Source organism: Nyctereutes procyonoides, unplaced genomic scaffold (assembly GCF_905146905.1).
Source record: "Nyctereutes procyonoides isolate TBG_1078 unplaced genomic scaffold, NYPRO_anot_genome, whole genome shotgun sequence".
Classification (NCBI taxonomy): Eukaryota; Metazoa; Chordata; class Mammalia; order Carnivora; family Canidae; genus Nyctereutes; species Nyctereutes procyonoides.
This window is the reverse complement of record NW_026575021.1, coordinates 10,370,607-10,391,293: the sequence shown is the minus strand read 5'-3', so window position 1 is coordinate 10,391,293 and position 20,687 is coordinate 10,370,607. Positions and strand designations below refer to the sequence as shown.

The window sequence follows — 20,687 nt, the reverse complement described above, 5'->3', positions numbered from 1 at the left end:
ACTTTAATGAATTTGAACAAAGTAGTTGATTTTAGTAAATAAAAAAACAAAAATTGACACACTCCCCCCCACCAAAAAAAAAAAAAACTTTCAAAATGAGTTCAGGTATTTATATGTATACTTATACTAATTTTGAATAGTAAAAATATACATAATACCAGACATTATATGTTTATAGCTTTACTGCTTATGTTATTCAGATGTTAAACTCATGAGTGCAGTATGAGCACAATGCCATTATCCTAAAGGTCATTCAATAAACATAAAAAATGTATTATCCTGAGGTGTTTTCCCATTTACACTTGACAATTTGGTGCTACCCAGGTCAAACTGCCCCTCTTCCTTAATTGTAACTGTGCAATTATTACATGTTAGAATGTAGGCTTGATGGCTTCAGAAGAGAAATTCTTTTAAAGTAGACTGAAGTAGATGAATGACAGGCGGACTACATTCACAGCTAAAAGCCCAGATGTAACCCAAATTCTGTTCAGCTTACTTTTGCTAACAAGATCTCCTATCTTAGATGGCATGCAAAGGTAAAAAGAATAGGAAATGATAGGTAAAGGCCATGAAAGCCCCAGGCAACTGAAAGAAGTGCAGTTATATTGCAGAAATCTAGCTAATGTGGGCCAGAATTTAAGACATAACATCCTAAATAAGGTAAATGAAATGTGAAGGCAAAATAAGAATAAGAAACACACACACACACACAAAAAAAAAGAATAAGAAACACAAACACTACAGACAAAAGAGCTTCTTACCTGCTTTAGGACTTCAACTAAAACTAAACAAAAAATGAAATCTACTGCTAAGTCTCTCCTTTCAAGAAGATAATCTCTTTCACGTTGCTGTTCATCCCTGAAACAAGAACCCCAAGTTAGGACTGCATTTAAGACCATGAATTTTAAAATAGCTTTTGGTTAACAGTTCGGTTACTTACAGAGTTCCTCAACTGTATGGTGTCCTATAGCAACTGTTAATAGAAGTTATTTTTAAATTATCCAATATATGTACACTCTCATTTTCTTTCTCTTGTTGTATATTTTATACAGTCTTTACAAACATGTCACTATTCTGACAGATATTAAACCCATTCTAAAGGAATCAGTTAAGAAAAATGTTTTAGATTTTATTTAGAAAATCTAACATTGCTCCATATTTGATTAGTATTTTTTTAATTAAGAACCGAAACAAAAGTAGTAACTTTTCTGATGAAAATACAGTGCTGGGTAACTTTTTTCATTTATCTAAATTGAAATATCACAAGTGGCATCAATGAAAGTCCAATTCCAAACTATGGACCGTCTCCCAAACACAGATAGAGGTTTTATGCAAAGCCAATACCTTCCTGGGAAATTTGAAGGAGGGGAAGACAAGTTCTGGGATTTGAGCACCAAGGATAGTCTCATGGTAACAATATAGGGTTTGGCAGTCCTCCTGTATATCAATTGCTTCTCTTCACAAACCATACGAATGGAACCTTCTTTAAATATTTTTCTTAACTTCTAGAATTATTAAAGGTCCTCACTGAACTACTGACACGGCACTCCTGAAATTCATTTTTGCATGATTACTATGCACTTGATGAATACCATGGAGTTCCATCTACCTTAACTGGTACCCTCCCTTGATTTACAGGTAAGTATGGACTATGCTTTCCCTTTACCATCAGCTTCATAACAAAAGTAATCAATATTTTTGCTTAGAAACCAAACAATAACTGTCTTCGGTTGAGAACAATATCACCCCCTTCAATGAAAGTGTTCCATTCTGGGTAGAAGAGTGGACAATGAGCTACTTACCCCTTAGACTTTGTGCTAGATCGAGGCCTGTACTCGTAGGATTCATCTTCAGTTCCATTCTGGCGTCTGTACCAGTCAAACAAGGTGCGAAGTAAGGAAGGGAGACAGTGCTCTGCTACTGAGCTCATAGAGCTTATCAACTGAAAACACAAGATAATACCAGAAGATAAAATACATGGTCAAAGTATCACACTCCTAATTCTACTAGCCATCATTTGGAAAAAAATGATTATTATTTCTAGGATAAACATGGCAGGATGAGCAACTGCTATTCAATTTAAGGCATTACTCAAACTATCTGAATTCTAGGTGAATATCAGACGCATTTCATGAAGGAAATCAGTGTTCCTATAGTGGCAGTAAGAGGCCCACCAGCTATCATTAGCAAGCAGTCTCTAAGATCACTCTTCATCTGGAGGATCTCGAGAAAAAAAAAAAAAAAACCAAACCAAAATAAAACCCCCCAAAAACAAAACGCTCCAAAGGAATTTCTGTATCTGATGCAACTCACTGCTCATAAAATTAATATCTTAAAGTATACAGTCAAACATGCTTCACTTTGTTTTTCTTAACTAAAAAGTGATGGGTTGCAGGAATACTCAAGGTCTTGTTCGGGTCCTGGATTATAGAAAGCGTCAGTTGATGAAGATAAATTGATACTTCCAGGAATTAAACATTTAATTTTCCTATTTTATATTCTTCATGTAAACTTCAAAATGTACTTCATCCAGGAAAACAGAAAAGAATAAAACAGTTTATTTGATTGCATAAGCTTTTTCCCTTTTTCATTATCTCTTCCTTCCTTTAATCATGCTTTTATTTATAATTACCATAATTTGACAGGTAAATAGTTTTTAATATAGGAAATTAAAGTAAAAACAAGATTCTAATTTTATTTAACCAATTTTTCAAACTTATATTAACAATGAACAGTATTACTCAAAGGAAATCCTTTTAATATCTAAAGAAGAAAAAATAATATACCATCTTCTGTTGTAGATATATACTAAAACAGTTTCTACCGCATTTGGCTCTTTACTCTGGAAAAAAAAAATTGAACTATGGGGCATGACCATTTAAAGTTTTATTAATCGCTTACATAAAAAATGAAATATTCCTTAAAATCACTGTTTAATAGGATTTCAAATTCTGATTATACATTTATTCATCATTAGTGGATTTAAGACCTGAATATCTTTCTTTAAAAAAAAGAAGACCTGATATCTTTAAAACAATATATTAACAAGTAAAGATTAATAATTAGTAATAATATCTTTTACAGTAACACTGAGATTTGAAGAGCCTTATATGGGATCCCTGGGTGGCGCAGCGGTTTGGCGCCTGCCTTTGGCCCAGGGCGCGATCCTGGAGACCCAGGATCAAATCCCACGTCGGGCTCCCGGTGCATGGAGCCTGCTTCTCCATCTGCCTATGTCTCTGCCTCTCTCTCTTTCTCTCTGTGACTATCATAAATAAATAAAAATTAAAAAAAAAATGAAGAGCCTTATATAAAGTGTCTTAATATTGCTAACAGAGAACTAGCCTTTCTATCTACGGTTTCTTCTTAGGTCAGTGGCTACTCAGTAAGTGTATGCGTCAGAATCACCTCAGGAGTTATTGTAAAAAACAATGCCAGAGCACTGCTCTTGGTAATTCTGATTCAGAATTGGGCTAGAATCCAAAAACACAATATTTTGTTAAGTCTCTACCAGGTAATTCTAGCCAGTCACCTTTATCTAGTCAATTAGACTAATATGAACATTAATTTGTTTCCTATACATAATTATGAGAAAAGCAGTACAGGAAAACTAGATACCAATAGAGAGCTAATCTGGGTTATTGGTTTTTGCAAACAATCAATACATAATAAAATAATTATTGAATGAACTGAATTATGATAAAAATAAACTTGATCAAACATTTAATCTCAGCAAGAGGAAAGAACGCTATAGGAATATCACACTCAATTTTAGATATTAATGTTCTATTTTAAGGTTCTGATAGCCCCCACAAGAAAAAACAAAATGTTAAAAGGTAAAATATTATGGGGCGACTGGGTGGCTCAGTCGATTAAGCATCTGACTCTTGATTTCAGCTCAGGTCACGATCTCGGGGTTGTGAGACCAAGTTCCATGTCAGGCTCCACACTGGGCATGGAGCCTGCTTAAGATTCTCTTTGGGGTACCTGGGTGGCTCAGTGGTTGAGCATCTGCCTTCAGCTCAGGGCATGATCCCGGGGTCCTGGGATTGAGTCCCATTTCAGGCTCCCTGCATGGGGCCTGCTTCTCCCTCTACCAATGTCTCTGCTTCTCTGTCTGTGTCTCTCATGAATAAATAAATAAATCTTTAAAAAAAAAAAAAAAACAATTTCTCTTCCTCTCCCTCTGCCCCTCACCCACCCTCTTCTCTCACTTAAAAAAAAAAGTAAATTATTATTCTGTTAAATTTGTATGATTGGTACACAAGGAAAGATTGAGGCATGTAATTGGAAACATTTTAAGAAAATTTCAAAGGGCACATAAAGAGATTACCAATGAAAAAAAGTTTTAAGATGCTAAATGAAGAGAAACCAATCAAGTTCACAGATCATTCCATGAACTATAAAGCTCACAGTTAATAGCTCCTTCAATTTACTCTGTTAAAAAACAACCAATTTCAGACAGAATCTAATGTGTAATGACAAAAAGGATCACTAAACAAAATAATTTCTTAATATTGGATGTATTTGGACCAGACTTAGGATAAACATCTTTTCAGGAAAAAATATCCCTCCAAAATTGGCATACCTGGTCAAATTGAAGATCTTCACCTCTTTGAAGAGATCTAGACAATGGCTTCTCCTATGGTTTAAAAAAAAAAAGGCACATATACAAAATATTAGAAATCTTATATATGATAAGTAGATTCATTAATTGGTTTTGTTTTCATTTGTAATTAGGTTTGTTTTAAACACAGGTAAGACTCCCTCTTCCCCAGGGTCACACAACTAGGATTCAAGCCCCAGCAGTGTGGCTCCAGAGCCACAGCTCTCTCTCCATGATACCCTCCCAAAGAGTAATCACATGATTGGGGGTCAAGGCAGGAGGTGCCCACAGGGGACCGAAAACAAATGTTAGTGGATGATTCCTAGGTTTCCAGTTTGTGCATGGATGGATGGATAGTGGTACCATCCTTTGAAAGTGGGAACACAATGGGAAGACAAAGCTTGGGTGGAAGGATGTATTTTAGTCATGTTGAATTTGAAGTCCCTGTAAGCCACAAAAGAGAAGATGTTGACTAATAGGGGTTTGAAGAACATGGGACGGATTAGCCTGCAGATATACATTTGGAAGTCATTCGGTGTACAGAAAGTAATCAAGTTCATAAAACAAAGTCCATTAACTAAAAAGATGTAAGAAGAGGCCCTAGATGTGAGTTTTGAAAAACTCAGTTAACATTTATGCACTCAACCACATGAGATATCAATGTTCCCTAAACTCTATCAATTTAATATGATCCATTTCTTTTTTTTAAATTTTTTATTTATTTATGATAGTCACACAGAGAGAGAGAGAGAGAGAGAGAGAGAGAGGCAGAGACATAGGCAGAGGGAGAAGCAGGCTCCATGCACCGGGAGCCCGACGTGGGATTCAATCCTGGGTCTCCAGGATCGCGCCCTGGGCCAAAGGCAGGCGCTAAACCGCTGCGCCACCCAGGGATCCCTAATATGATCCATTTCTTAAAATAGAAAGTTCATGTGGAGAAATGATCAGGAATAATAAGAACTTACAACACTACAGATCACTATATCAGAAAAGAAAACACACACAAATACACATGGGAAAATAGTAAGGGTAGAAATTCAAACACTGAGGGAAAGTTTTAACAAACTGTGTGGGACAATTAGGTTTTCTTAAGGATAAATTAAATGGGCTCATTACCGCAGTGAATCCTAAATGTTTTAAAGACTTAAACATGAGAAATAAAATCACTAAAACACTAGAAGAAAAAGAAGTCCTAAAATATGTTTTTTTTTAACAAGCTCAGATCTTTTTAAATATGACACCAAATGCAAGAGCAAAACAAAAATATTAAATTCAACCACATAATGAAAAAGTATATGCATAGTTAAAATAACACGAAAAAAGAAAGTCAAATGACAAAATAGGAAAATAACCCAGATTTTTAAAAACTGAAACTCAATTTGCCAACATATACTACAACACCCAATGCTCATCACATCACATGCTCTCATTAATACCTATTACCCAATTACCCCATCCTCCCCCCTACCTTCCTTTCTGCAAACCCTTTGTTTCCCAGATTTAGGAGTCTCTCATGGTTTGTCTCCCTCTCTAATTTTTCCTGTTTCCCTCCTTTCCCTTATAATCTCTTTCACTATTTCTTATAATCCACGTATGAGTGAAACCATATGATGATTGTCTTTCTCTGACTGACTTATTTCACTCAGCATAATATCCTCCAGTTCCAACCACGTCGATAAAAATGGTCAGTATTCATTCTTTCTGATGGCTGAGTAATACTCCATTGTGTGTGTATCTCAGTTTTCTTTATCATTCATCTATCAAAGGACATTTCAGCTCCTTCCATGGTTTGGCTATTTTGGACATGCAATTTAGACTAAGGGCATAGTTTCCTTAATATACAAAGAGTTCCCACAGATCACTGGGGCAAAAACCAATAATCCAACAGGAAAACTATACAAAGAATCAATGGACAGTTCACAAAAAGAAAATGTTTAGAGCTCATAAATGTCTGTTCATATACTTAACCTCACCCACAAGAGAAAGACAAGTTAAAAACACAAAGAAATACTACCTATCAGCCCTTTAAAGTTCAAAAAGTCTGATAGCACAATGTGTCGGTGAGGTTACCTAATAAACAGAACTCTCAAATGATGCCAATGAAAAGTCAATAGGTAACAATGTCCTTAAAAAACTATTTGGCAATATTTGCCAAAATGTTGAAATGTGTACATCCTTTAACCCAGGAAAAATTTCACTTATAAGTATTTGTCTTATATAGTCACAAATCTACAAAATGATGCTCATAAAAGAATATACGCTACAGGGATCCCTGGGTGGCGCAGCGGTTTAGCGCCTGCCTTTGGCCCAAGGCGCGATCCTGGAGACCCGGGATCGAATCCCACGTCAGGCTCCCGGTGCATGGAGCCTGCTTCCCCCTCTGCCTGTGTCTCTGCCTCTCTCTCTCTCTCTCTCTCTCTCTCTCTCTCTGTGACTATCATTAAAAAAAAAAAAAGAATATATGCTACAGCTTCATTCGCAAAAGCAAAATTAGAAATAAATAAAACCCTGTTTGTATTAATATACATCTATAGAATACCATAAAGACTTTTAAAGGAATGGTACAGTTCTGTACATATTAACATGGAAAAATCGGCTATAATGAGTGCATAGCACACACACACACACACACACACGCACACACTTGTGACTACATATAAAATGCCTCTTTAAAAAAAATATGTGTTTGCAAGTGGGAAAAGAAACTATTTAGGAAGAGGAGAGGGTTGGGGGCTGGGAGTGGCAAGTTTTTACTACATAGATTTTTGTACCATTTCAACTTGCACATCACAGAAGCCAAGGGAAAAGAGCACTACTGAAAGAAACAGTGTATTGACAGTGAAACACAATACTTTCATGAGGTGACCTTTCAGTGTGTGCTTCCTATTAATTTAAATGGCATCAGGAAGAGCTTCCAATTTAGTGTTGTATCTTCCTTCAGTACACAACAGTACTGGAATCTTCTTTTTTTTTAACTTTCCATTTGTTCTGTTAATTTGTTTGATGAAAAAACACGTACTGAGTTCCTACTATGAGCAAGCAAAAATTGTGAACCAACGAGGGCTCAAAGGACTTTTGGAAAGCACAGGTCCTTTACCCTTCAACCAATGGGTCTGGGGGACATCACTGATAGTAAATTCTCTCCACCCTCTCTCACCTGCATGTGCACTCCTTGTTATATGAAGAAATGACCCAGAAAGAGGTCAGCCCAGATCACTGTCTAAAGTTATACAGAAAAGTTGTCATGGGGTGGGGGTGAGGGGCACCTGAGTGGCTTAGTCAGTTAAACATCCCACTCTTGATTTCAGCTCAGGACATGATCTGAAGGTGAGAAGACTGAGCCTCACGTTGGGCTCCCCCAGCTTCTCTCTCTCTTTGGAAGGAAGGGAGGAAGGAAGGAAAGAAGAGGGAGGGAGGGAGGAGTCAGTCAGTCATTGGGCCATAAAGGGGTCTCCACTCAGTAGAAAACAAAGGGGTGAAGGAATGGGTTGTGATACTATGCTGCAATGGGCTGAGGGGTGGGGGAACAAAGAAAATCCTAGTCAGAAAGAAGTTTTGATGGGCACTGGCTACTGTGATGGTTAATTTTATATCACAGGGTACCCAGATATTTGGTCAAACATTTTCCGGGTGAGGATGTTTTGGGATGACATTAACATTTGAATTGGTAGACTGAGTAAAGCAGGTAGATGAAACTCCCTAATGTGGGTGGGCTTCATCTAATCAGTTGAAAGCCTGAGGAGAACCAAAAGGCTGACCCTTCCCGGAGTAAGAAGGAACTCCTCCCTGACTATACTGGGGCATCAGACTAGCCCTACCTCTCTTTCCACATCAAACTGAAACACGGGCTCTTCTCGAACTGGCTTGCATAATGGAACTTAACACCATTAGCTCTCCTGGGTCTCCAACTTGCCCACTGCTGATCGTGGGACTTCTCAGCCTCGGGGATCATGTGAGCCAATTCCTTCTAATAAATCTCTTTTTATACACACATACACTATTGGTTCTCTGGAGAATCCTAACAACTAATAAAAACATCACTTCAGATTTTATTTCCTCTTTGATCCAAAGAAAGAATATGTCTGGGGCAGGGAGGGGGGAGTCCCACATTCACAAAAGACATTATAGAAGGGCATTAAATAAGCAATTTAAAAAAAGAAGCAACAGCAACATCCCCCAACAATGGGGAATTTGGGTCAGAAAATCATCGTACAGCTACACATTAGAGTATTGTGTAGCCAGTAAAGTGATAGGTAGAACTAAATTTGTGGAATGACTGATATAATACTCTTATAAAAGGATAAAATGTATATATGGTAATATATACACATCGATACATTTACAGCTCTAGAAATATGTTTACCACACACTAGTAATAAGAAACAGAATAAGAGGTTGTTTTGTGGTTGTACCATCAGCTTACTTTTATTTTCTGAATTTTCTACAAAGAATGCAGATTACTTCCTCTCATTCTTAAACTTGAGGGTTATTCTTGAGTTTCCTGTGCTTGGTGGCATCCAGCAAATCCATTTAAGCTTAGAACAATGGATGGTACAACCATGAAGATTATGGCTACAGATCAGACATGTTTTAAAATATGAGAAAGAACAATGTAACTAAACAAAATCATGAATTGTGAAAAAGTGGTTTAATTTCCTCATTTTCAAATCTAGTTGTCACCAAACCTCCATGAATACATGACTGCATATTTGCTTCTTTACACTTAACTTTAAAGATTTAAGAACTATTCTCTCTATAACAGAAGGCATTACCTGAAATTCAGAAATTAAATCATTCTAGTTTCAGTTTTTGTTCTGTTTAATGCAAACACAATTTAACATAATTAGTTTAACTTAAAATAGCATACACAGAATGATCCCTTTCGTTAGTCTTCCTACTGCCTTGCCCTGCTCGAGACCCCAAATATACTCACCTAGCTTATCTATTGAATATAAGAGATGGCTGGGATTATGTTCATACAATGACTTCTTGTTGAGATTTTTAGGATGATTTCCCAAACTGTTATGCTTTTTAATTAAATTTTAATATTAAATATGTATCAAAGAAAAAGGAACATCACCTTTCTATGAAAGAAACGAGAATTTAGAAATACATCTATTTTCAAGCTTCTTTTTCTGGTAGAGTCCCATCTCCTTCTGTCATTCATTACTCATCTCTATGAAAACAAACCCACAAATATATTTGCCACTGAAACGTAAAAAATGTCCAGTGAAAATTGTCTCCAACTAACTTAAGTGGGATCAGGAAAGCACCTGTGGCACTTTATTTTCTTAACAAGGATAGGTTTTTGGCATGTCTGTGGCACCTGGGCCCTCACAGGCTAAGCATACTTAGGTGATTATCTTGCAGAACAAGTTTTGTATTTCTAAAACCAAGATACACATCATTTACAATGCAAAATGATGATTCTACACAATATACATGCCCAATTAGCTCTAAAATTTAAGTAAAGCACAAAGTCCTGTAGCAAGTTCCACAGAACACTATTTCTAAAAGTTTGAAAAATAGAAAGCTAAATAAAGAACCTTTATTATCCTAATGTGAACTATAGATTTAAGATGAGAGGTTGGGGGGCACCTGGGTGGCTCAGTGGTTGAGCGTCTGCCTTTGGCTCAGGGCGTTATCCCAGGGTCCTGGGATGGAGTCCCGCAACAGGCTCCCTGCAGAGAGCCTGCTTCTCCCTCTGCCTAGGTCTCTGCCTCTCTCACTATGTTTATCATGAATAAATAAATCAAATCTAAAAAATGAGAAGTTGGAGGGGACAATAAGCAGCTTCGTCTCACTCATGTCAGCCCCTTTTATACTGTAAGTCTAAAAGTCTTCAGTGAGGGGCACCTGGGTGGCTCAGCAGTTGAGCACCTGCCTTTGGTCCAAGGTGTGATCCTGGAGTCCCAGGATCGAGTCCCACGTCAGGCTCCCTGCATAGAGTCTGCTTCTCCCTCTGCCTGTGTTTCTGCCTCTCTCTCTCTCAGTCTCTCATGAATGAATAAATAAAATCTTAAAAATAAAATAAAAGTCTTCAGTGATATTTTGAGGACGGCTGATCTAAGTGGTTTATGACTCAGAAAGCATGTTTATGCATTAGAGTAATGGCCAAGCAGAATCAAGAGCAATAAACTTTTCAGAAACACCTACATATTGTTTTATCTTTACATATTTTATTTCTCGACAAACTCATGCTTCCTCAAAGATTTCTAAAGATCTGGAATCCTCACTGAGCTTTCCCTAAACCTGGAAGTGGTGGCAATATTTTTTCCATAATAAAATGCAAAAGGATGCTCAAGTTACCATAAGTACAAAAACAGAAGTGTACTGCACTAAATATAGATTACTAATCAAGAACTCTGTACTAACCTCTCAATTTAATTAAAGTGTGATTAAGGACGCCCTCATCATTGCTCAAGCAGTTGTGGTATCTTCCAATATGACATTTTGAAAAGGTGCACCATTTAAAAATGCTTGAATAGAATAGAAATTATTCTCTGCATTTACATATACATGTATGCAAAGACTCCTGTGCAAGAACATTTACCACAGCATTTATTTTCACAGTAGCTCCAAATTAAAGTAGCTCCCAAAGGGCCTATCAATAGGAACTAGTAAAAACATTGTTACGTTTATTAAAATAATATTCAACTCTTAAGAATGATACAAATTTACACAGGGTAATATAGAACAATCCAATTTACATTGCTAAAAATATCTAGGTACAGAAAGAAAGACACACACACACACACACACACACACACACACACACACACCACACATAAAACCTCCCATTTATGCCTTAAAAAAAGGTGGCAGGTACTACAGACTTGGGTAACAGACATGAAAAATAATCAACTGAAAAACTGTGGACAGTGTTTATTCTGAGCCAAAATGGAAGCAAGAGTCATTACTTTTGCTATATAAAATGCAGAACTATCTCCACTTTTTATAACATCATTATTTCATAATAATGTAAAAAACTAATAATGAGGGGCGCCTGGGTGGCTCAGTTGGCTGAGCATCTTAATCTTGATTTCGGCTCAGGTCATGATCTCCAGGTCATGAGACAGAGCCCTGCATTGCTCTCTGTGCTCAGCGGAGAGTCTGCTTGGGATTCTCTCTCTCCCTCTCTTATGCCCCTCCCCCACCTCAAATCAATCAATCAATCAATCTTAAAAAAAAAAACTAGCAATGATTTAAAGGCTACAATCCGAGACACCTGGGTGGCTTAGCGGTTGAGCGTCTGCCTTCAGCTCAGGGTGCGATCCTGGAGTCCTGGGACCGAGTCCCACATCGGGTTCCCTGCATGGAGCCTGCTTCTCTCTCTGCCTGTGTCTCTGCCTCTCTTTCTATGTGACTTTCATGAATAAATAAAATCTTTAAAAAATAAATAAATAAAATAAAGGCTACAATCCTTCTATGTTCTAATTTGATTCTTTAACTAGTATATGTGTAGAGTACCAACGGCAACATGTAGCCTCCAGGGAAAGCAGAGCATTTATTGAAAAGATTTTGGTAGCATAACAATGATGTGGAAATAGCTCAGGAATCTGCAATTAAAGAGAGTAGGTTGGACACACACATAGCCTCCATTCTCTCTTAAACCACGACCAGGACAACAGTGAAAGAATTTTTAGAAGACTTAACACCAAGAAGGGGAGATGGTAAAGAGCCAATGGAAAAGCCCAACCAACACATTTCACCAAACAAGAACTAGTCCTAAATAGGCAAGGGGAAAAGTCAGGCGTCTATTCATCCACACAGCCATTCACTCATTTATCTAAATGATTTACTGAGCGTACAGTATGCTGGGCACAGTTTGAGGCTCTAGAGACACAACCATGAGCAAAATGTAAGACAATCCCCGTCCTCATGAGGCTACAAGTCTAATGAGAGAACAGCTAAAGTAACTGTTCTCCTACAAAGCAATTGGGCTCGATCCCAGGACCCTGGGTACCATTTGTCCTTGGCTGCTACAGTTCATAAACCATTGGTATGTCAGGAAGAGTAAGCAGGGAGTGCTGCTCCTCTCTGAGTACAATGGTGGGGTAAAAACATCAATTTTCTGATGGAATCCTCACCACTACTCACCAAATTTTATCATCTCAGATTACACAGCAGAGGCCTCTGAAAAGAGCTACAGAATTACAGGATAAAAAAAATATAGTCAGCATCAGGCTGTTCTGAAAGGACTATTAAACACTCCGGCTAGAGCACTGACAGTATTATGTTTTGGTGGAAAGACAAAGGGCACAGGCCACAGCGATGCTCTTTAAGGCTAAAGTCAACTTAAAGGACAAATCTTTACTAAGCATCTACCACCACAGGCAGCGCTATAGACAGAAAGGCAAGGGAGACCTGGCTCCTGGTATCATCAAGTAGCTCACATCAGAGGAGATAAACATGCAAGCAATTAATAGGACAATGTCAGAATCTACGAGTATGAAAAATTAGTACGATAAAGATTCGTACAGCTTGAAGAGGACTGCTCCATGAGAGGGAACATGTGGGAAGTCTGGAAGGATGAGTACAGGTGTAAAATACAGAAGACTTAGAAGTATTTTGGATCAAGAGAAAAATGAGGGCAAACACACCAGGACAAAAGAATACATAGAGAATTCGTTAAGTGTCATATCACACATCAGGATAAGAGAATCATGAGACATTACATAAACTGTGAAAAGACTATGAAGAGGCTGGAATGACCCACAGGACCTTGAATTCATTCCACAGCAACAAAAAGCAAGCAAGATTTTTAAAGGAAAAAGGTAATAATATTTATTTTTTTAAAGACTTTTTTTTTAAAGATTTTATTTCATTTATAAGAGAGACAGAGGGAGAGAGAAGCAGAGACACAGGAAGAGGGAGAAAAAGGCTCCATGCAGGGAGCCCGATGTGGGACTCGATCCCCAGTCTCCAGGATCACATCCTGAGCCGGAGGCAAACGCTCAACCACTGAGCCACCCAGGCGTCCCAATATTTATGTTTTACACGAAGCAAAGTCTGGTGAGACAAGGCAAACAGAAAGGTGATAAACCACTTATTTACTGGTTATTGCAATGATCTAATATGAGTGAAGCTGCTTCTGAATTAGGACAATGATAATGGCATTGGAAGAAAGAGAAAGAAGATACAAAATCACCATTTTATAAACTCAGTCAAGTTAGATAATTTCACCCATATTTTCTTTTAATGCCTTTACCCTCAAGAACTTTATATTTCAAAATAAAATTCCTTTAAGAATACATAATATTTGAGAGCTGACAGGACCATACCATGTGTTGCTATTAACTAAATATTTTTATAAAATAAATATTTTATAAAATAGGTAGGTAGGTTTTGTTTTGTTTTGTTTTTGTTTTTGTTTTTTTTTAAGTGCTGTGTGAGTTGAAAGTTGCTGAAGGCAGGAGCACCTGGCTGGCTTAGTCAGTGGAAGGTGTGACTTTTGATCTCAGCGCTGGGAGTCTGGGCCCTATGTTGGGAATACAGATTACTTACAAACCAAAATCTTTAGGGGCGCCTTGGGTGGCTCAGTCAGTTAAGTGTCTGTCTTCGACTCAGGTCATGATCTCATAGTCCTGGGATCGAGTCCCACCCTGGGGCGAGGAGTCTGCTTCTCCCTCTTCTTTTGCTACTCCTGCCCCCACTCATGCTCTGACTCTGACTCACTCTCTCTCTCTCTCTCTCTCTCAAAGAAATAAAACTTTTAAAAATAAAATAAAATCTTAAAAAAAAAAGTTGTTGAAGCCAGGTGAAGGGTCTTGGAGGGTTCATTACCCTATGATATGTACTTTTATACAAACTTGAAATTTTTCATAAACATTTTTTCAGTTTTATTGATATATAATTGACAAACGCAAGTATAATATAAAGTATAGTACAATGTTGATAAGTTGATGTATATACACATTGAGTTAACCCGTCCATCACTGTAAATATTTACCCTTTTTTGGGAGAACATTTAAGTTCTACTCTCAGCAAATTTCAATTTTACACAGTATTATCAACTAGTCACTTTTTTTTTTAATGTATTTGTTTTTAAGTGTTTCCCTCTCTTACTATATGCTGGTTAAGCAGCATATAGTATTTTTTTTAATGTATTTTTTTTGTATTTTTTTAATGTATTTGTTTTTTAATGTATTTTTTAATGTATTTGTTTTTAAGTGTTTCCCTCTCTTACTATATGCTGGTTAAGCAGGTTAGCATAGCACAGCATCAAGTAATTCACAGACCACTGATGAAGAAAATAACACTTGATAGATCAAGCGTATTTTATAATCAAGCTTCATGATCATTAATTCATATCTATGAGTTCTTGTAATCCTTATTTCTAAGGCAGAACTTTACATACATGCTGTAAATATATACACACTGATAAAACCCAAATCATTAATTTGTTACATAGAAAGCAACTATGGAATGATTTAAATTGAACACAGTGAGTGGCACAGTTTTAAAACATCCATTTTCGCTAATGATCTCTTACGTATGATTATTTATTAGACTGCAAGCACATGTGGCAGAGATGCTTTCTTCACAGTAGTTTCTTCTCTACGTAAGGACAGCAGGAAATTCACTCGCAAGGCATGCATGTACCCACTCAAAGGGCTTCGCAATCTTAGCAATGTTAATTTTCTTAGTGAAGTAGGACTTCAGAACACAGAACAATACCTCCTTCAACTTCCCACCTTTCTTAGGTCATCACCTAGTCTGTCTTCTGTTCCTTTCACTCCTTCCTTCCTAGAAGTACAGCAGAGTGAGTAATCATACAGGCTCTGAAGCCATTTCTGTGCCAAACTCCTCATGCTGCCACTCAAGTAAGCCCCTGGGTCCCCCATCCCTCACCCAGCTGTTCCATCCTCCACCTCCCATCTTCATTATGATCGTTCTGCTTTTAACCGACACGGTGATATGAAGCCCCTCCAAACTCCCAAAATTATTTCCCAAAGCTGTATCACCCTAATTCTGCTCTCAGGCTGCTTAATTCCCAAGTCCAGTAACTTCTCTCAGTGTTCATCGTACCCTGCCTCTCTATATCATTTGACAATAACAATGCTATTCTAGACTCTCTTTCTCTTGATCATCATCTGCTCTTTCAGCTTTATCACCCTCTTGTAGACGATGCCAAAATCTCTACTTTTGGTCACCATTTCTGGTCCCTGACAAAGAATTCCCAGCTACCAATAACATAACTCCACATGGTTTAGATTACCGGTATCTCAAGTTTACCACACACACAAGAAAAATCATCTTATTCTTCTTTCCTACCCCATTAATAGTCTCATGTTCTTTATCTAATATCATCTCTTCTAACACTGCAAAGAACGTTTAACCTTCACTTTCCCTCAAAACACCTACTCCCATTTGTTGAGTTCTACTAATTCCATTATTTATCTACCTTACTTTCTTTTCCAAGCCCATCCACTGTTAATGTCCTAATTCAAGACTCTTTTCATTCCAGCCTGAATTATATACAATAGTAAAATGGTAGTCTCTTGCCTTTAAAGACTTTTTTTTAAAAGTAATGTCTAGGGATCCCTGGGTGGCGCAGCGGTTTGGCGCCTGCCTTTGGCCCAGGGCGCGATCCTGGAGACCCGGGATCGAATCCCATATCGGGCTCCCGGTGCATGGAGCCTGCTTCTCCATCTGCCTATGTCTCTGCCTCTCTCTCTTTCTCTCTCTGTGACTATCATAAATAAATAAAAAAATTAAAAAAAATTAAAAAATAAAAGTAATGTCTACCCCCAACATGGAGCTCAAACTCACAACCCAGAGATCCAGAGTCACATGCCGTTACCCACTGAGCCTGCCAGGCGCCCCTCTAGTCTCCGCCTTTAATCTCTTCTCCCTGCGAGGGTTCAACCACTGTGTTGTCTCTCACAACATCCTTCCAACCCCTTAGAATCTGACTCAAGCATTTGTTTTCAGTCTTTTTCTTTCTTCCTCCCACCCATAAGCTCTAATCACATGGAACTTCTCTCACCACGTAAGTATGTCTCATGCACTATGTGTCTAAAAATAAGTTTATTGCTTTTATTATAAGTTTGGTGACTACCATATCATCAACTTGCAGAATATTCTAGATTTTCCTTTATGTCCTCTTATGTTTTATCTGTCTCCACAATTCCCCCCGGTGAAATCCATTTCTGTTCTTTGGTGACCTGCAGTAACTTACCAACGTGGATTCTAAAGCCATTACAGCTCTCTAGATCACCATGTTACTAACCTCTCTCTTAGTTTTTAAGACTTAATTTTTTTGAGAGCACTTTTAGGTTCACAGCAAAATGGAGTAGAAGGTACAGATTTCCCATATACTCCATCCCATACTTGCATAGCCTCCCCACCAGAGGGGTACATGTGTTACCACTGATGAACCGACAGTGACACTTCCTCATCATCCAAGTTCTATAATTTCCACTCTTGGGGTTGTACATTCTGTGGGTACGGGCAAATGCACGATGACATGTGTCCACCACTGCAGAATCACACAGAGGATTTTTATGGCCCTACAAATCCTCTTTTTTGGGCCTATTCATTCATCCACCCCCAGCCCCAGGCACCACTGGTCATTTTACTGTCTCCATAGATTTGCCTTTTTAAAAATATCGTAGAGTTGGAATTATACGGTATGTAGCCTATTCAGATTGGTTTCTTTTTTCTTTTTTTTCCAAGTACTTTATTCCCTTTGGACATTTTGTATTATAATGGTTAATACAAAAGTTAAGAAAATATTTCAGATTTATAGGTCACCTCTACTCACCAAGGGTTCAGCCATTACAACTTCAATTTTCTTTTCAGCCTGAACAGCAAATTCTGCAAAGAGGCTCTTGATGACATATTCACCAGGCTTGACATCTGGGTCAATTGTAATGCTTGACATGATGATATTCTTTTTTCCCAAAGTGGAATGAAAGTTAGAGGAAGCACAGTACTTATTCACTTTGCTGACTGGTGCTGAAGCTAAAAGTAAAAGAAACAAAAGAACTCTAATTATCAACACAATAATGAGACCCATCATAACCACCCTATCTATCTATCTACTTATTTATTTTGAAAGATTTTATTTATTTATTTGACAGAGAGCACAAGCAAGGGGAGTGGGTGAAGGAGAAGCTTGGTGGGGAGCTCAATGCGGGACTCAATCCCAGGACTCTGGGATCATTACCCAGGCCCAAAAGCAGACACTTAACCAACTGAGGCACCCAGGTGTTCCATAACCACCCTATTTAATATGCATCCTGTCCCTAAATCCCATCCCGATCTCCCAATCTGTATTTCAATACTCTATTTTTAGTCTATTACACTTGCTACTTTCTAACAAATTGCCCAACTATAATTTAGTTATATGTTTTTTTATTATGTACTGTTTTTCTCTTGATCCTACTAATGTGAATTTCCTAAGAAAAGGGATTCTCTTCTGTGCATTTTGTTCATCAATGAATCCCAAGTACCTAAAACAATGTCTAGCATATACTGGGTATACAATAAATTCATAATGAATGAATGAATATGAATTCTAAAAGTTATATGTAACGAAGGAAATAAAACAAATGTGAATAAGGAATAGAGACTGGCATTGATAGATACTATTTTGGAAAGCATGAGCATGAAAAGGCCTCACTGAAGAAGCTACATTAGAACTCATCCAGATGATGAAAAAGAGGCAGCAAGGCAAAGCACCAGGAACAGAAAGCACTAAATTGAGTGTGCCTGTCTGATAAACTAAAGGACCAGTGTGGCTGCAGCTCAAGGGAAGAAGCAGGCAGGAGTGATGGGTAATTTGAGATAAGGTCAAGATCATTAGTCAGGGATTTAAAACCTTGTGGGAAAATCAGATCTTATTCTAAATGAAATTAAAATTCAGTGGAAAGTATTAACTTGGAGAGGGATAGGATCTGGCTTCTCTTAAAAGATCTCTAAGGCTCCTCCCAAGAGAGAATGGATGGGAAGAGGGCAAAGGGAGAACCAGGGAAGCCACTATGCAGGTCCAGGAGAGATGATCCTACCTCAGGCTAAGAGGATGGAATGGCACAGGAGAGGAGAGGACCTGACATTTGTCACGTGTTAGTGACTTTGGCATCAAGGTAAAGGAAAGGAATGAACAATGACTTGTAGGACTTTCGTTGCAATCATACAAAGGACAGAGGTGTCATTTATTCAGATAGGGATGTCACAGTGCCTGGCATATAACACACTGCACCAGCTGTGGCACAAAAAGAGCACACGCTGACTGCTACACGCTTTTAATCTTCATAGGTTTTGTTCTCTTGACTGCCTGGCTTTCCATCTGTGGTTTATCTGATCACCTCGCTCTTTCAGCTAGCTGCTTAATACAGACCCTTCCATTCTCCTACTTCAGCTGATGTCATCCCCTGTGGCCTAGACTATTCACTGAAAACCTGCAAGTTTGCACTTCTCTACCCCAACCTGATCTCCAAGTAATGCCCTTTCGTATGCTGTTCTCAAAGCAAACCCTTCCATGAAGGGGGAAGCAGAACACAATCGAATGCGAAATATCTATTTGTGTGTGTGTACATAATTGCAGTACAACAAATTTATTCTAAATATATACTCTCCAAAATCATAAATTGTTCTATCAAGGAAACAAAAAGCAACTAACCGTACTCTACCAAACACAGTGTGCCAAGATAAATAAAAGTGACCTGTGATAACACCAAAAGAAAATTTTAGAAAGGAATACAAAGTCAGATTATAGCAGTTACTTCAGAAAAAATAACTGCAAATTAAGAAAAATATTTTTGAAAGATAGCATTTCCGAATAATTGGCTTCCTTTCATGCCCTAGTCATTACCTTTATTTACTTATTTTCCACAAAATGGAGTATTTTTCCTCCAAAATTAAAATGAAAAATTATTTTTTAATATCTATGCATCATGTGTGATTAATCTAAAGAATATTACAAATTGTTAATATTGTGCCTAAAACTTAATATCTTTGTATCACAAATTAAAATATAGTATGTATTGTATTCTAGAACTAAAATTATATAATAAGAATTCAAAACAAAAATTCACAGTCCTTTGAACACAGTACACACTATTTATTTTAAACAATGACCTATTTGTTTACTCTGTTTCATGATCCAACATTGTGTATTATAAAAGAGAGAATCTGTTAACTGTTTTTGTGCAAAATGGAGATCTTAAAAGAAATTATTTTGGATCATTAAGAGAACTCTATATTTTATATCCATATTATGTTGGATAACTTTAGGGAATCATAAAATAGTAAAACAACAACTACTCAAAATTTTCAGAAGTTTTATTTACATTTGAGACATAAAAAGGAAGATATAATATTTTCAAGACTTCGACCTAAGGTCATGGTTACAAAATATATCTTTTCTTTTAAATAAGATTTGTAAAAAAATAAAAAAATAAAAAATAAAAAATAAAAGATTTGTAGGGATCCCTGGGTGGCGCAGCGGTTTGGCACCTGCCTTTGGCCCAGGGCTCGATCCTGGAGACCCGGGATCGAATCCCATGTCGGGCTCCCGGTGCATGGGGCCTGCTTCTCCCTCTGCCTGTGTCTCTGCCTCTCTCTCTCTCTCTATCATAAATAAATAAAAATTAAAAATAAATAAAAATAAATAAATAAGATTTGTAAGCCCTGAAATAAGATTTATAAGATCATAACAGTTACAAAGTTTCCTTGGGTTTACTTTACAATAAAAGTGACCAAAGAAGTTGCCTTGTAATAGACTTGGTACTTATATTCTAGGTGAGGTATAACCTCTAGGTATATTGATGAGGTATAACCTTTTTTAAATGACATTATTTTTAACAATTTCTTCAATAAAGAAAAAAAAACTTTAGTTAAAACGACCTCTCAAATAATTTGCCTTTACCATCTTATACTTCCTAAAAAGTATAAATTAAGCATAAATAAGTATTCCTACATATCAAAATTGCATATTTGCCAATTGAAATTTGCCAATAAAGCCAAAAATTTTAGGAAAACCTGCACCTGTCTTGCAAATAAAGATTTCTCTTCCAAATATATGCACTATCTTCCAAAATAAAAATATTTCAAGTTTGGAAAAAGATCCAAT

The 20,687-nt window shown here is 37.3% G+C and overlaps 1 protein-coding gene across 6 annotated transcripts in view; it reads right to left on the bottom strand.

The window, feature by feature from the left end:
* FRYL (FRY like transcription coactivator) overlaps positions 1–20,687 on the bottom strand; it is a 257,505-nt gene that overhangs the window by 127,136 nt on the left and 109,682 nt on the right. For all 6 annotated transcript variants that reach the window (XM_055339583.1, XM_055339573.1, XM_055339599.1 and 3 more), the window contains 4 exons: positions 17,376–17,575; positions 4,589–4,642; positions 1,803–1,942; positions 762–858 (listed from right to left, as the gene is read on the bottom strand). In XM_055339583.1, coding sequence (XP_055195558.1) covers positions 762–858; positions 1,803–1,942; positions 4,589–4,642; positions 17,376–17,495 — 411 coding nt within the window. In that variant the 5' untranslated portion in view covers positions 17,496–17,575. The remainder of the gene's footprint in view (positions 1–761; positions 859–1,802; positions 1,943–4,588; positions 4,643–17,375; positions 17,576–20,687) is intronic.